The sequence below is a fragment of the Aaosphaeria arxii genome, assembly GCF_010015735.1.
Source record: "Aaosphaeria arxii CBS 175.79 unplaced genomic scaffold BU24scaffold_13, whole genome shotgun sequence".
In the NCBI taxonomy this organism is placed as follows: domain Eukaryota; kingdom Fungi; phylum Ascomycota; class Dothideomycetes; order Pleosporales; genus Aaosphaeria; species Aaosphaeria arxii.
Window position 1 is genome coordinate 127,150 of NW_022983486.1, and position 15,215 is coordinate 142,364.

The 15,215-nt window shown below is 47.1% G+C and overlaps 6 protein-coding genes across 6 annotated transcripts; 2 read left to right on the plus strand and 4 right to left on the minus strand.

Moving 5' to 3' along the window:
- Positions 1-228: 228 nt before the first annotated feature.
- On the minus strand, positions 229-2,292 carry BU24DRAFT_497041 (transmembrane amino acid transporter). The gene is made up of 5 exons (XM_033534237.1): positions 1,994-2,292; positions 1,674-1,935; positions 1,429-1,620; positions 982-1,373; positions 229-919 (listed from the first exon to the last, which is right to left on the minus strand). The coding sequence occupies exons 1-5, from the start codon at positions 2,144-2,146 to the stop codon at positions 497-499; spliced, it is 1,422 nt and encodes a 473-aa protein (XP_033377732.1). The 5' UTR covers positions 2,147-2,292; the 3' UTR covers positions 229-496.
- A 941-nt stretch (positions 2,293-3,233) lies between these two features.
- On the minus strand, positions 3,234-5,790 carry BU24DRAFT_444854 (sugar transporter STL1; the record flags this gene model as incomplete). Its single annotated transcript, XM_033530660.1, has 3 exons — positions 3,234-3,544; positions 4,161-5,661; positions 5,729-5,790. The coding sequence occupies 3 exons, from the start codon at positions 5,788-5,790 to the stop codon at positions 3,407-3,409; spliced, it is 1,701 nt and encodes a 566-aa protein (XP_033377733.1). The 3' UTR covers positions 3,234-3,406.
- A 1,259-nt stretch (positions 5,791-7,049) lies between these two features.
- Positions 7,050-8,184, plus strand: BU24DRAFT_473535 (uncharacterized protein; the record flags this gene model as incomplete). Its single annotated transcript, XM_033532795.1, has 2 exons — positions 7,050-7,421; positions 7,488-8,184. The coding sequence occupies exons 1-2, from the start codon at positions 7,069-7,071 to the stop codon at positions 8,182-8,184; spliced, it is 1,050 nt and encodes a 349-aa protein (XP_033377734.1). The 5' UTR covers positions 7,050-7,068.
- Positions 8,185-8,291: 107 nt separating this feature from the next.
- On the minus strand, positions 8,292-10,696 carry BU24DRAFT_444855 (uncharacterized protein). The gene is made up of 5 exons (XM_033530661.1): positions 10,375-10,696; positions 9,733-10,324; positions 9,306-9,682; positions 8,911-9,249; positions 8,292-8,853 (listed from the first exon to the last, which is right to left on the minus strand). The coding sequence occupies exons 1-5, from the start codon at positions 10,590-10,592 to the stop codon at positions 8,361-8,363; spliced, it is 2,019 nt and encodes a 672-aa protein (XP_033377735.1). The 5' UTR covers positions 10,593-10,696; the 3' UTR covers positions 8,292-8,360.
- Positions 10,697-11,345: 649 nt separating this feature from the next.
- BU24DRAFT_473538 (uncharacterized protein) lies at positions 11,346-12,621 on the minus strand (the record flags this gene model as incomplete). The annotated part of the gene is made up of 6 exons (XM_033532796.1): positions 11,346-11,509; positions 11,600-11,682; positions 11,728-11,795; positions 11,841-12,022; positions 12,382-12,418; positions 12,469-12,621. The coding sequence occupies 6 exons, from the start codon at positions 12,619-12,621 to the stop codon at positions 11,346-11,348; spliced, it is 687 nt and encodes a 228-aa protein (XP_033377736.1).
- A 644-nt stretch (positions 12,622-13,265) lies between these two features.
- On the plus strand, positions 13,266-14,885 carry BU24DRAFT_444856 (cytochrome P450; the record flags this gene model as incomplete). Its single annotated transcript, XM_033530662.1, has 4 exons — positions 13,266-13,327; positions 13,387-13,819; positions 13,872-14,301; positions 14,455-14,885. The coding sequence occupies 4 exons, from the start codon at positions 13,266-13,268 to the stop codon at positions 14,883-14,885; spliced, it is 1,356 nt and encodes a 451-aa protein (XP_033377737.1).
- Positions 14,886-15,215: the final 330 nt, after the last annotated feature.

Genomic DNA, 15,215 nt, shown 5'->3' on the forward strand with positions numbered 1-15,215 from the left:
GAAACATGCATTGTCCGCGGCCGCTGCACCCACAAATCGATATGCGACCCGGGGATGTGGAGCAGGCGCTTCTCAAGGATGTCCATTACAATAATCATCGAGTTAGGAAGGCAATGAATTACAGTGGATTCTATTAGCTCATAGCGTGTTTTCGGAGGCTATATGTGGGGAGTAAGGTACAATGACTCCACACGAATCGTGGCTGTATGCTCTTTAAACAGAGGTGTTGGGGAAGTAGCTTGTCGGAAGGGTGTTGCGGGGAAGGTTCGTTGGGAATAATAATAATAACTGGAGTCGCGGTTTGCTTCCGGGAGTTATCAAATGGTTGTAAGAATTATTCATGATTTCTGATGCTGATGCTTTTGAGGTGGTACTCCGTCTATATGCCCGACACAATGAACGCTAAGATGCTAATCCAGCCTATGCCCTCGTACCAACTCCTTTGTTCTACTCTATAGAACAGGGTTTATCTATTTCTAGAAGCGCAATCGTCCATCTAGGTCGAGTTTGAATTATCCGCGCACGACCAAGCAGTTGGTCCGTTGGATCCACTGTAGGTATCCTTGATACCAAGGACAGAACCATATGTACCAGCGATCATGAGGAAAGTACCGGAGGCAATGATGAAACCAGCCCAGAAGACGAGCGACATCCATCGTGTAGATTTCTCTGCTTTGCCTTTAGTCCAGTGATCGTAGAACCACATCATACCCATAGACTGGAAGGTCATGAGGGTTCCGAAGAGGGCTCCGATGAGTGACACGAGAGCGCCAAAGTTGGGGATTGCGCTGGCGATAATGTAGGCTACGATGCACACAGCTCCGGTGAGACCGAGCCAAGACACCCAGTGGATCATGGTATTATGGTTGAGATGCTTGGTGCCACGGAAGAAGCGAATGAAGAAGTATTTGGCAGTAATCTGGCGAGTGAGTCAGTACAAGCTTCGATCTCAGGGTGTAGTGGCTTCTTTGGAAAACATACGTGGCAGACTAATGTCATGGAGACAATGAGGCCGGGAAGGGCCAAGCCGTAGCAAACCTTCTTCAACAATGGTCCAGCGGATCCAAGGGCAGGAGAAGCGACGAAGGATCCGCAGTAGTAGTAGACGACAACTCCGACGACGATGTAGAGCACGGTCATAACAGTTTGGCACACAATAAGTGCTCTCGTGTAATGCTCTGGTCTTCTCATCTCTGAGACAATGTTAAAGAAGGCGGGGACACCACCGTAAGCGAAAATGAGGGTGCATAGTGCTGCTGTCGCTTCTCCGAAAGATGGGGAGCCGAAAAGCTTGAAGTCGGATTTCCAGGGCCCGTCCTTTGGTGCAGTGCTAGGTCGACCTTCGACGGCCACAGCGATCGTGAGAGTCATGACTAATTCTCTATTAGCGTTTGAATCAGGAATTTCAACACTGTCAAGATAACGTACCACCTGACAAGATACCAATCAAGCCTACCCAGGCTAGCCAGGAAATGCGTCCGAGGGTTTGGATACTGCAAAGTCCAAAACCGATGACAGCAGCAACGGCCACATAGACAGCCGTACAGGTCGCATGAGTTGATAGGGCGTTAAGTGCGATGGAAATGCCGAGCATAGCAGAACCTCCAACGAACGTCCAGTCTGTCGAATGTTAGAGGACGAGTATGCCAGAAAAGTGTGACAGTAATACATACACAAGGCAAAAGCAAGACCGAAGAATTCACGTCCAACGCGACCGAATAGTTTCTCTCCAACATCTTCGATGCCGTAGACTTCGGGATGCCTTAGCTTGAACACACCGACGATCCAGCTGGACCATCCAGTGATGACAGCGATAGCAATCAGGCAAATAACACCTGGGATCAAGCCAAGAGTGTCAAAAGCAGAAGGCAACGAGAGGATACCAAGGCCGATCTGGGTTTTCATCATGAGGACAGACGTTCCTTTCCATCCAACCTTGTTACTTGTTAGTCGGGTAGTTCGTTTCAACGTCTATCATGATCACAACACTTACTGCACGATAGTTGGGACCTCCCTCGACAACTTCACCGAACACGGCATCCTCTTGTGGCTTCTCAATATCATACTTCGGATCGAGCTCCTCATGTTTGGGGGCGTAGTTCACGTCGCCATAACCTGGGCCTCTGTATGCTGGTGGTTCTGCCATTGTGAAGTTGTTGGAAGGATTGAGATGTTGAACCCCAGATTTTGATCAAGAGAGAAATCAAATGATGGAGTAACTATATAGATACTCTTCAGATTACAGGGGCAAGTGGGAGATGGTGGTGACTATTTACGTAACTTAGCGTTGTCGGTCGGTCCGCTCATAGGAACCAGTAGGCACCGGTGCCAAACTTGTACTGCACCCCAGATCTCGGCCACACGCGTCATTTACGTTTTTTTCGTGGCACAGACCGAGATGAAGCTCGAGCAACGCATAGTCCGAGTTAGGTATGTAAAATCTACTCAACAGCAGTGGAGCATGAGAGCATCTCGACCCTCAATACTAATTTGGCTTCCGATATTCGGAGAGACGTGAGGTATTGAGGGCATACTGACAGTGCGAAAGCTTCGCGCAATCGAATGATTTTGATACACATATTGTATTCACATATTGGACACCTAGGTGCTTCGAATGGTGAAAATCTCGTATCGTTGAGGCTCAACTTCGGACGGAAAAGAGCATCGGAACGGAGCGACGGGCAAGCTGCTGCTGGCACTTCGGGCGACGCTAGAAGGTCTTGGGAAGGTCTTGGGAAGCACTGAGAAGGTCTTGGGCAAGGGCTTAGTATGGGGTTTCGGCTCTTTTAGGGATTCTATGACATTACGCAACGTGGTAATCCAACGGAAGCTTACTGAAAAAGTCATGATAGCTCGTATTGGCTTTCGAAGATCCGACCACACACGTTGACTCCACAGAATCTAGTTCCTGGGGTAAAACATCGCCAAAACATCAAGAGGTACCGACAAATTCACTTCTCCGCATCTACACGCCGTCTAGTGCATGCGCTATACAACGGCCAGATCAGATTTTTATGGTCTCAGGCACTTACCAAAGAATGTAGGAGGCGAAGGGTCGTCCACCTGGGATCGCCGAGCCCGCCGCTTGAGCATTCTTTGTTAGGACAAGCTTCGGGCCGAGGAAGAGGCTTTTTTAAGAGAACCATGCGCTGCAACAAGCTGTTGAGCCTCTTTTGCTTGTAGGCTAGCCAAGTGCACACTATACTGAAAGTGAATGGTGCCATGAACATAATTTTTTCCTCTCTCGCCATGCTCATGTTTCAAGGTCCCCAAATGGTATACGCCCCCGGCGGAATGAATACCGCCGTGACGACACCACTGGCCCAGTTGCTACGGTTTGATCCGACGGAAGAAGGTAAATAGCGTCATTTTTTCAACTCCCAGCCTTCAATTCCCCGCACGATTGCTAATAGGGCTGCTGAGTTGTGGAGAAAACATCCACACCCCAGATGTTGCTGACCTGGAGTCTGGAACAAGATGCTCTACTGTTACGTAAAAGGGGTCTATTAAGATCAGGTACTCGAGTAGTAAAGAAGTTGTGATTCTGGGGTGGCCTATGCATCCAGCATGTGGAGAGAGTTCCCACTTTCTTGGACTGTGTATGTCGCCTGATCGCAACTAAGGAACACGCCAGGAGCATCAAGTATTAAAGTCCGTAGACGTAGACGTGGGAACCTTGCAGGCTTCTATTGGCACAGATGACACATATCTGCTAACCCGGCCCTGGTTGGCTAGGTCTATTCTCCAGCGCGCATTATTGTAGCCCAAATTATAAACCATCTCGTACTCACATGTATGCCCACACTGAGCTGAGGGTCAGCCCAGACTGCCATCACAGCTAATCACATGTACGATATCAGAAGTTTCAATAATTCCCCAATCACGTTCGAAACATGATGACAAACAATATAGCAAAGATGAATTCTACGAGGCCAGTCTTTACTCCTGCTACGAGGTACCTTGAAACGTTTCTGCTCCACAATCTGGCCATCTCCCGCGAAATGTATCTTTGATGGTTTTAATCAATTACCAAAAAAGCCCTCCAAGGTCAATTTTCATCACATTCCTAGTAGATAAGCACACTACTGTCCTGCTCTCTACTAATCAACGTATTCTCCCTTTTCAGCATGATTCACCTCCTTACCCGCACGCGCACTTACGGACCCTGTTCTTCCTTGCTCTTGGAGCCTGGCGAAGTGTTTCTCAGCCTCCCAATTCCAGATACTATCCGAAGAGAACAACAGATCAATCTCTTCTAGTGTTCGTTGATTCGTCTCAGGATACAATGCCCACACCATTGGAAGCGTCAAAATGTTACAGCCGGCGAAGATGTAAAGCGTCTTCTCGTTGAGTGTGGAGAACATAACAGGACACAAAAGGGTAAGCCACCCATTTCCAATGGACCAGCCCACGACACCCCAGGCATTTCCTTTCGCGCGCACTTCGAGTGGGAATATCTCGGCGGGGTACAGCCATGGAACTGTTAGCCAAGTGGCGCCGAAGATGAACGTGAAGATAAAGACCATGGACACAGCAGCGTTGCCATAGCTTGATGCTTTACTTAAGTTGCCCTCGTTTGTTGCCTGTGACGCAAGGTATGAGAAGCCTCCTGCTAGTGCCATTGCGATGGCTTGACCAGCGGAGCCCCAGTACAGTGTCCACCGTCGTCCAATGCGATCTAGTGTGAAGACGCAAATGAGGGTCGAAAACATGTAGAAAATGTTGTTGAGACCTGATATCCACTGTCGCTTGGCGGGACTCATGCCCGCGATTCCAAAGATCGTCGGAGCGTAGACGGTCACGCCCGCGATACCGATCCATTCCTGCATAATCTGCAGCCAGACGACCAGTTGGACACGTCGCCCAGTATGGAGTGTCCCAGATCCGATGCCAAAGAACATGTGGTAGTAGCTTTGATGGCGGAAGTTCGCTCGTTCGTTCTCGCAGGAGCGCACAATGTCTTGATATTCGTTTTCGGCTCGTTCCCTATCTGCGCCCTCATCTCCGCGAAGCCTTCCCAGTATGTATCTTGCTTCTTCTTTCCGACCCATTTTGAGTAGCCAGCGCGGCGATTCGGGGAAGAAGGTAATACCGCTGAGAAGCAACAGTAGCATGGGGATTTGGAAAGCGACGGGGAATCGCCAGATGAATGATGATGTTCCGTCTCCATAGAACGAGCAACCATACTCGAGCCAGTAGGCGAGGACGACACCGAAGATGTTGAGCGTGAATTCGATCGCGATGAACTGTCCACGGGAAGTGTGCTCGGCAGTCTCAGTAGCCCAGACCGGAATAATAGCGTTTAAGATACCCGTACCCCATCCGTTGATAAGTCGAGCAAAGATCATCCAGATATGATTCATAGCAGAGGCTTGCAGAGAAGCACCGACGACAGCAACGGCGGCGCCAACGAATATCGTTTTGATGCGTCCGAACCGATCGCCAATTGATCCTCCAGCAAGGCATCCGACGAGTGTACCCAGATAGTATACAGAGACTATGCCTCCCTGGAGGAGACTATCGTCAACTACAACCGCGCCATCTGGGCCCTTGTGTCCGAATCCCATGCGAGTGTAGTAGTCGTATGAGGTGTTGACCCCGCCCATCATACCCTGGTCGTAACCAAAGAACAGAATAGATAGACCGGCCATGCAATTGATGCTATTCTTGTATGTTAGATACTTTCACCCTCGTTGCAAAGATTCAGTAATGTCCGAGGTATACTTACGCGATGAGCAGTTTCCGCTTCTGCAGGCGGTGCACCACATTGTATCGAGATATCGTGTCCATGATGTAATACAACAACCGACTAGAAGAGTGTCTGAAGATTGGTCAAGCCGATTAGATCGTTGATGAGCTCATGGAGGAATGATTGCATTACTGCGAAGGTTATCTGAGGCGAACGAAGATGCACGCGAATAGCAACACATTTATATCTTGTTTACTGCCCCAGATTGAACTACATCTTCATGGGGAAGCTCAATTAAGCTGTAGCCTTATTGGTCGCGGGTATTCGGCCGACCAGATTTCGCAGTCCGCGTCTATTCGGAGAACCGAATGAGGTTAGTAGATCGGCGGCGATGATGGTTGCAAACCATTTGTGAACCAGACATTGCAAAGAGAGGGGTAACAGCCACCAACCTCATCATTCACTACGATCCCAGCCTGATTCAGGTGTAGGGTATTTTTGCAGAGTATCGAGGTCATCTAGGCATGGCTCTCTATTGACTCTAATTACTCGTACCTCGTACCTTTAGTAGAACACGATAATATATGTGGAACAGTCTGCTTAGATATATGTATAATGAATGGGGATGAGGGTCGTAGCGAATTGAACGTTCTCCGATCTTCCGCTCGGATGTTCAAGCATGCCGCATCTTCCAGCCTTGTGAGCCGAATTGCAGGAGTTTTAAAAGTTATTTGGTCAATAGCTATCAAAGTGACCAACTGTACAAAAACATTTACCTGGCGGGAGCGACCAGATCGTATGCAGAACCAGACACATAGAACAAACTTGTGTATTCTGCCTCTTGACTTATGTGCCCAGGTAGTAGTGTGCCATATGTCTTCTTTGCTACTATATTTAAACTAGAAAAAGCAATCTTGCCTTTCTGATTCAGCTCTGTTGCAGCTTTGCTCTGATTGCTGCGCTCAATGGGCTTTTACCCCAACACTTGCATTTGCTCCATATTTTCAGACATAGCTTCTTTGTAGTTTTGATACACGAAGTACCTGAGAAAGAACTGTTCCATCTATCCCGTGGTTAACCTTCTGTGCGCAACCACCTCGCTGATTCAGTCCTCCCATTCTATCGAGCGCTCAAATACTCAAATACTTAATATGGCCAATCAAGCACGGCAATGAATTAACTTGAATTCTACGTGCACTTGGGGGCCAACAGGTCCTACTTTTACTGGTGTTCAAGTATAGGCCAAGATGCGCCACACTTTGTACTGTTTTCGTTTATCTTCAGCCTTGCCCCCTTTGTTCCTACAAACAAGCTCGTAACTTTTTCATTCAACTCATTACTTTGCCTTTTTCCAGTGTTTCAAAGTCCCAATTTCCTAAATGCCAGTCATCACGTTAGTCTCTCAGGTTAAGACCTTAAATCCGGATCCAACTCGAACCACGCCTGCTCTTACGACCGTTTTTACACCAGAAGCATCATGCTTATCACGATGGATTTGGATGGAGCACTCTGATCAGATTATCGTTACTAGCGGATATTATAAAGACACAAAACTGGCCTCTGGTATCGATCTTGACTATTGGAAAACCTGCTATGCGTCTGCAACTCAGCCTACATACAGTCCGGGAATGTGTTTTGAAGGGCAAGCACTCAACGTCATACTCCAAGTGCCGATCCAGGTACCTGGCATGTCTGAAACTCAGACTCAATGGCAAGCATTGTGCTGTCCCAGGTATGTAACATTTTGATGTATAGACGTCAAGTTCGCATCGTTGGTGCCTTGCTGAGCGATCTCCAGTGGCATGATACCTTCAAATTATCGACAGTGCGAGAAGGCAATTTCGACACCGTTTACCGTATTGGCACCAGTTGTGCTAGAGGAAACCACCGAATCGGGTTGGAAGTCTTCCACAGTGTGGGATTCAACTTCAACGTGGCTCTACACAACCACCAACAGTGTCGGTCAACCACTCGTAGTAACGACCGAGACATCTATCGCTTTGCATACGGCGATTTCAGGAGCAACTCTCTTTGCAGATCCAGTGACTGTATATTGGCAGTCAACCGATTTATCGCTTTTCCCTAGCAAGTACGCTTCTTCGCTTGCCTCTGCGATTGGAATAAGCGTTGGTACACAGACCCTGACCCTCGGCCCAAAGACATTGTCCTCTACAACGTCGTCCTCTACATTGAACCAACAAGGCGTGCTAAGCACGGGTGCAAAGGCAGGTATTGGTGTAGGAACCGTGATTGGTGCCGCGCTTCTCGTCGGGGTGGCCTTCATGTTCTTCCTGCGCTTGAGAAGGAGAAAAAGACAAGAGCCGGCGGTAGCAGAACTGTCAGGGCATTCATCTGGCTACAAAAGGTTCTTTGGCGGCAAGTTGAGGGCCGAAATGGAGGGAAAAGCGCTTCCAGTCGAAATAGACTCAAAAAGTGTCTGTGTGGTCCCTGGCCCGCCTGCTGAGTTGGAGGGTTCTTCACATCTATCACGATAATATCGAATGCAAAAGCAGAATGTCCACACACTGGGTTTATGTTACGTTTAGTACACAGGTATGTATTGGCTCGGCAAGATACAACTTAGCTCTCGAATCATCCTAATATATCACACACCACATATATTGCAATGCCAGCTCAGAGTATGATCAATGAGGAAGGGTTTGTATATCCACTACGACCAATATGCTGCAGAATTGTCAACAGATGTCGACAGGCCAGCATCATATACGACCTCCTGCAAAATGACGCGAGATGCCTGGAGGTCAGGCGCCTCCTTCTCCCAGAATTGAAGCGTAGCGATGGCTGAGCCCAGTGCATCCTGAAACTGTTCGTCCGTCAACGACTCCACAAGGCGCGCTTTGTACGCCACCAACAGTAGCAGTGAAGCCGAAAAACTTTGTCGGACCATCAACCATGTTCCATGATGACGGTGCTGAATGTTCCATTGTCTGATCAGTTTCAAGCAGGTATCCGTGTGCTCTTGCACGAATGGGAGCAGAGAGGCTCGCTCCGCATCACCAAGATCCATCTGCACAGAAAGGTACAAGAATGGCCGATGTATGCGCTCCCTGATCTCAATCATCCTGGCTTGCAGGTGATACGAAAGTTCTTCTTCCGGTTGTTGATAAGCCTTGAAGGCTACTTGATCTGGAAGAGTCGATTCCCTAGAAGATACTATCAGCGTCTGCAACTCCGACTTGATATTTCATAGTCCGTCGTACCATTGATCCAATTGTCGATCTAACTCTGTAGCTGTCTTCAAAAGTTCTGACAAAGGTATTTGGGTCCAGGAAACCTCGCTTTGCCTGTAAAAGACGTCCATAACCCGCTGCAAGATTCTTCGTGCTGCAATGTCAGCCAAATAGTAGTACCATGCCTTCTCAAAATCATGGTGAAGCGTGTTCATAGATGCTGCGGTAGGTGATGTAGCACTGCCATTCAGAGTCGGTAATTCGTATAGATCCTCGTTGGATGCTGCTGTTGGGGGTGCAGGAAACGAATTCGTATAATTGAGCTTTGTCAAGCCAGAGGGCGGGCATCTCAGCTCCACCGAAATCTCACTGCCAATAAAATTAGTATCTAAACTTCCCGCAGACATTATTTCAAGCGAACATACTGCTCCGATTTCAGGCAAGACCAGTAAAGGCGGCTAGCACGAGCCTTGGTCACTTGGCCATGCGCTATGTAATCTTCAGATCTCATCCATGTCAAGGTTTGAAATGCGACACAAGCCCTGTTGAAGGAGATAGATGCCTGCATCGGTCTAAGCGAGTACATCTCGTAAACACCTGCCAAGAAGTGACATTCGGTAGCCATTAGAGTATTTGCGAGTAAACCCATGCGTTTACGGCTTGCATTGTAGTAGGCTTCGGCAGTAGAGTAGTCCAGCGTTGTACTCAAACTGTCCATTTTTTCTGAATCGTTGAGGCCAACTTCGGGAGCGAGTTTGAACACGAAGGGGGAAGAAATGGCGGCGAGGGCGCAAACGATTAGCTAGGCAAGGTGAGAGAAGTCATGGATATTAGGCATTCTTGGTGACATACAACGAGACAGCTCGAAGCCTCCCACCCTATTCCATTCTCCACAACAGACTTTGAAAGTGTTCGCAGATATTCCGGTTCGAAAATGGGATTCTTGGTATGAACATTCGTGAGAAAACGCTCGACCAATGCCGGGATATCTTCCTCGCGCATGCCTCTTCCACTGTGAGAATCACTCCGAGGGTCTACATAGATCTCTCTCAAAGTATCATCATCCACTTTTGGAGATGTGGGCAGCGATCCTAGTGTACCAAGGATCAAGGTAGGGTCGTAAATCAGAGCTTCAATGCGATGCTGGTCATATCTTGCGCCGAAGATAGGCCAACCCAAGATCTCCTCGCTAGACCCGAAATATGATTGAATTGATGATCCGAGGCGTTTTTCGCGCTCCACTTCGACTGGCGAATGTCTCAATCGTCGTGCACCATCATCTTGATGCCCGTTCGTACTGGGTAGGATCCTCCTATTCAAAAGAGGCGATTCGACGGAATTATGAACTTGGGGTTCGGGTGCGTTTTCTCCAACATGTTTATTTGTTTCTACAAGACCAATCAGATATTCCAGGCGGTCCAGTATGTGGGTAGCTGGGTCAGACCTAGTATGACATGTCAGCGGTTGTGCTAGGTAACTTGAGAACCGGCTTACGGATTGGTATCATCAAGATAATTACACGTAGCACCCAGTTCTTGACATTTCGAGCATCCGGGTCTTTTGTTATCGCATTTCGTCTTCCTGTTGCGACAGAGCCGGCACGCGGTTACTGATCGCTTACGGGTGAAGGATGATGTCAGAGAAGAGTTTGTGTGTAGCACTTCAAGTCGCCTCTTCTTGCCGATGTGATCCGACTCCGTATACTCCGACATATCAGCGTACAACCAATCGCCCAATAGGCGCAGTCAATAAAAACTGCTATTTAGCAAATAATTAGAAGGTATTCGAACAACGACATGGAGAATGGATGAGATAAGTGGCGTGTTGAGGTATCCTCGTAGTATGCCCAAAGTGCAACTAGCCGTATGTTTGGACTTCATTAGCGTTGACCACTCTTGCTTTTCCCGTCCCGCGTTTACACGCTCACAATCACGAAACATGTTAACGCTTTATGCGCAAGACGATGGTATTTTATCATTTTTGGAGCGGTATCCAGGGTTCTCAGATTCATCAGCGAGTAGAACTCATCTTACCATCAGGATCTAAAGCATTGTTCGTGAAACGTCAAGCCTTTAGAAATGCCATTTATAATTAAAGGATTATCCAAATTGAAGGTGTTCGGATAATTTCTTTCCTCGCACTCTTTGACCTAGCTTCAACACAATAAGAGATCAAGCTTTAAGCCAGGCAAGCGGAACGATGAAGTGTTCCATGAAGTGCCCCGTTTAAAGCACCGCGGGGATAATTTCCCGTTCCCTCTCTTTCCCCACTTCCTTGTTCCCGGGTTTAGGCCAATTGTGGAATGATAGATTTATCGACTTTGCTGCAGGGACCTCTCAAATACTGATCACATCGCCTTTATGATGTCGATACTGTCCGGCTGTGGCGTCCGAGGCTGCATGTCTACTGTCTTATTTACTATCAATGCACGCGGTAAAAGGTCTCTCATATGAGATCGAAGCTCTTTAAACATTAGTATGACCTGAACTACTGTCGGTTTGGTCAATTTGGCTTCTTTTCGAGAGATTAGACAATCTCGTCCAAAACGACCGAAAGGATGATGTAATCGGTTCGTGTCGAAGGAAGATATTTAGAACCGGGAGACAGCAAGCAACAATACTCAATGGTACTTCAATCATGCAGCAGAATAGCAGCGTCGTGATAAGCACTATGTCCATTAAAAAGAGGAATTAAAACCCGGACGAGCCAGATAACTTACAATTTTGATCGAAAGAGGGGTTAAAGTTGGCTTGACGGCGCCGGATAACCGAGATCATCCTGATCATTGAAGCGACGGTTGCACTATAACATCAGCATGATTCCCATAAGTAGTAGGAATGAATATACATTGCGCCGAGTAGGAATATTGCCAATACACCAATTTTCAACTTTGTTGGCAAATGGAGACTCAGGATCTGAAGCAGTCAGTAGTGACACTTATTGAGTGCTAATACACGTACGGCTGAAATTGGTAGAACCAATATGATGAAGTCCGTTACAAAATCTGATATAGCAAAGCCGTAAAGTAGTTCAAACATATTCACGCAATTCGTGATCAGTGAAATGTAACCGCCCCACCATGCTTTGAAATTTCCTCTACAGGCAAAAATGAAGGCCAGCAAGTATGCAGCGGTCCAAAGCACTACAATAACCATTATCAAAGTATACAAAATGTTTCTAAGGTCACGGCAATTCCCTTTTTCGACGACAAAGATGCGACGATAAAAACAGAGGACACTCAGTTTGATAGCCCCAAGTGCAGCTATCGATAGAACTAGAAAAACGTAATGTAGCTAAAGACATTAGCTCTCGGCGCAGAGATCTTGACAAATCCCGTCGTATTTGCATACCCGCATTGAGATGACGATCTTGTTATCCAGTTCCGTTAAGGCAGTCCGCAGTTTAATGGAGCCAGTCGGTGTTGGATAGGCTAGAGCATGTTGGTGAACTCCTACATTGCCTCAGAACGCACTCTGGATATTGTCTAACATGTGAACTCACCGTGAATGAGGACAACATCGAGTCCGATGGCAAGGGCCTAATAATCATCAAAATCAATCGCAACGCTATGACGTGAGATAGACTAACAAGTGCTAATAACGAGAGCCAGTCATCAGCCTTGAAAGGTTGAGATTTCATTCTCCTAGCTTTGAATCTCATCGACACCGCGATAGTATCGACGAAAAGCATGACCATGGCGGTGCAAACCATCGTAGTAGGAGATTGCGTTGCCATCAGCATTTTGAAAGACTTGAGTCTTCCGAAAATTGTAAGGATATTGTTCTTGAGAAAGTAGATTTCCTGGAAATGATTCCATTCAATATGAAAATGATGGTTATTATCATAGTGGACCCGATTAGGTGCTCTTATGGTTTCTCTGCACATTCCTCTGCAGAAACAATGGAGCAAGTGAGCCGATGTTGCAACAAAGCCAACAATTCAGGTAACCTATGGTAAGATAGCGAAACGAGGCAACTTCATGCACGCGTCCCTCACACTTACTTTTTGGGGCAACTACGGCAAGCTTGTGTACAAGGCCATAATGTTTCGGAAACCGTATGTTGTGAAGGTGTGTATCGTTGATTCACGTTGATAACGACTATTGGACATCACCAGTGGCGTGGAATTAAATAACGTACTACGCTCAACGGCATGTGGCACGTACGGCGCAGCTTGAAAAGACCCATGGACACCAAATAGCCTTACCGCCTGTTTGGAACCAATCATTATTATAACTTGCCGTCATCAAGGCATATAAAGGCGTGCGTCATCTATTCTATCTGCTTCGCTACATCAGTCCCTTTTCGTTAAATCTGAGAATACCCTGAGGCCTTTGTTTTTGTTCTAGCCTCAACATCAATCATCAACATTGCATACAAGGAACAATGGCTTTATTTACTATATTTTCAATGATAGTTGCTGTCTTGACAATATGCCTGTATCATGTGTATAGGCTCCTATCCTATAGAATGATTTTGCGGCGTCACGGCTGCAAAGACCCACCAGCTATCCACACAAAGACCCTTTGCTTGGACTGGATTTTTTCTTCAAGTACATGAGCGCATTCAAATCCGGAACTTTCTTGGACTTCAATAAGACCATGTACGACACGTACGGCAAAACATTCAAAGCCAACTCGTTCGGAACTACACTAATCAGGACCATCGACCCGCAAGTCTCCAAAGCTGTTCATGCAACCTACTTTCAAAATTTCGGTTTGCAGGGTCTGAGATATGAGACGGCTAAGCATTTATGGGGAAATGGAATAATCGTTGTAGATGGTCCGCACTGGCAGCATGGCAGAAGCTTGATTCGATCCTCGTTCGATATTGTCCATATCGCGAACTTTGCGCGATTGGAAAAACACGTGCAGCGTATGATGGAGTTGCTGCCAACTGACGGCTCTACCATTGATCTTATGCCTTTGTTCAAAAGATTGGTAATATTCTCACGCCAGTACTTCACCCTCCCTTCAGCTAACGAATAAATAGATACTAGACACCTCAAGCGAGTTCATATTTGGGGAGTCGATGGGTGCTTTATCCGAGACCACCGACTACAAGCGCTTCATGGATGCTTTTGAGCGCGCGCAACGAGGGACCGGAATTCGCGCTATCCTGGGTCGATTCAAATTTCTCCATCGGGATAGAACTTGGTGGAATGCTTGTCAAGAGGTAACTGACTATGCCGACACGCATGTAGAGGCCGCCCTTTTGCGTCAGAAAACTATTACGAATAAAGATGGTACCACAGATCAAAGTGCCCCATTACGTCTAGTAGATGAGATGGCAAAAGATACTCAGGATAAGGTCACCCTCCGGTCCCACATCATCAGCGTCTTTAGCCCTGCGCACGATGGCGCGGCGGTGACACTGACAAATGCGATGTTTCATCTTGCCAGAAATCCAACAGCATGGGAACGTCTTCAATCCGAAATTGGCCCTACAAGCTCAAAGCATCTGGACTATGAGCTATTGAACTCTTTCAAGTATCTTAAATGGGTCCTTCAGGAAAGTAAGTTAACTCACTTCAAATATGTTATAGTCGTTCACCGTTCTCATTGCATGCTTTTAGCGCATCGTCTCACGACCATTGCGACTATCAATCAGCGACAATGCACTCAGTCCACCGTGTTGCCATGTGGAGGAGGAATTGAAGGAAAGGATCCCTTATATGTGCAGAAAGGCGATATTGTTGAGATCAACTATCGCGCCATGTGCCGTGATGAAATATTCTGGGGTGACAACGCAGACCAGTTTATGCCTGAAAGATGGGAAACGATACGGCCTGGCTGGGAGTACACTCCATTTGGCGGCGGGCCGCGGTCATGTCCAGGCATGAGGTTGGTCTACACAGAGAGCGCTTATGTTCTCGTTTCGCTTTTGAGGGCATATGACCGTATTGAGAATCGTGATCTCGAATTGCGTTGGGTTGAGGAAATGCGTATGACTGCACAGAGCAAGAACGGATGTCTTGTAGGGCTGATCAGGGATGTCCGCAGGTAGATTGGTTACAAAAGACGAAAGAAACATATAGCGAACTTCATTGTCCTATTAATGAAAGGGTTCTCTCTCTCCGAAATCATGCAACTGTTATATGCTTGGAGAATTCCTTTCGGAAGATTCCTTCCGACATCGATTGTAGGTTTCATTGAGTTCTCTTATCGTTTCCCGGATGTCGAAATCTTGTACTTTTAATGACTGCTCTTTACTTCTACTCCAAGCTCTTCTCAGTATCCAAAATAACGACTCTATCATAGTGGCCGAGTTGGAGCGTTTGATTTCCCCAAAGATTCCTAATGAAGTTTGGATCATTCAAGTTCTAGGAAGGTGTGA

What these genes read in the sequence shown, in the direction of transcription:
- BU24DRAFT_497041 (XM_033534237.1), bottom strand. Translation starts at nt 2,146, where the DNA reads ATGGCAGAACCACCAGCATACAGAGGCCCAGGTTATGGCGACGTGAAC. An exon ending in GATTGGTATCTTGTCAGGTG is followed by an intron (nt 1,374 to 1,428) that starts GTACGTTATCTT and finishes ATAGAGAATTAG; the next exon opens with TCATGACTCTCACGATCGCT. An exon ending in CCATGACATTAGTCTGCCAC is followed by an intron (nt 920 to 981) that starts GTATGTTTTCCA and finishes CTCACTCGCCAG; the next exon opens with ATTACTGCCAAATACTTCTT.
- BU24DRAFT_444855 (XM_033530661.1), bottom strand. Translation starts at nt 10,592, where the DNA reads ATGTCGGAGTATACGGAGTCGGATCACATCGGCAAGAAGAGGCGACTT. An exon ending in TATCTTGATGATACCAATCC is followed by an intron (nt 10,325 to 10,374) that starts GTAAGCCGGTTC and finishes ATGTCATACTAG; the next exon opens with GTCTGACCCAGCTACCCACA. An exon ending in TCTTGCCTGAAATCGGAGCA is followed by an intron (nt 9,250 to 9,305) that starts GTATGTTCGCTT and finishes TTTTATTGGCAG; the next exon opens with TGAGATTTCGGTGGAGCTGA.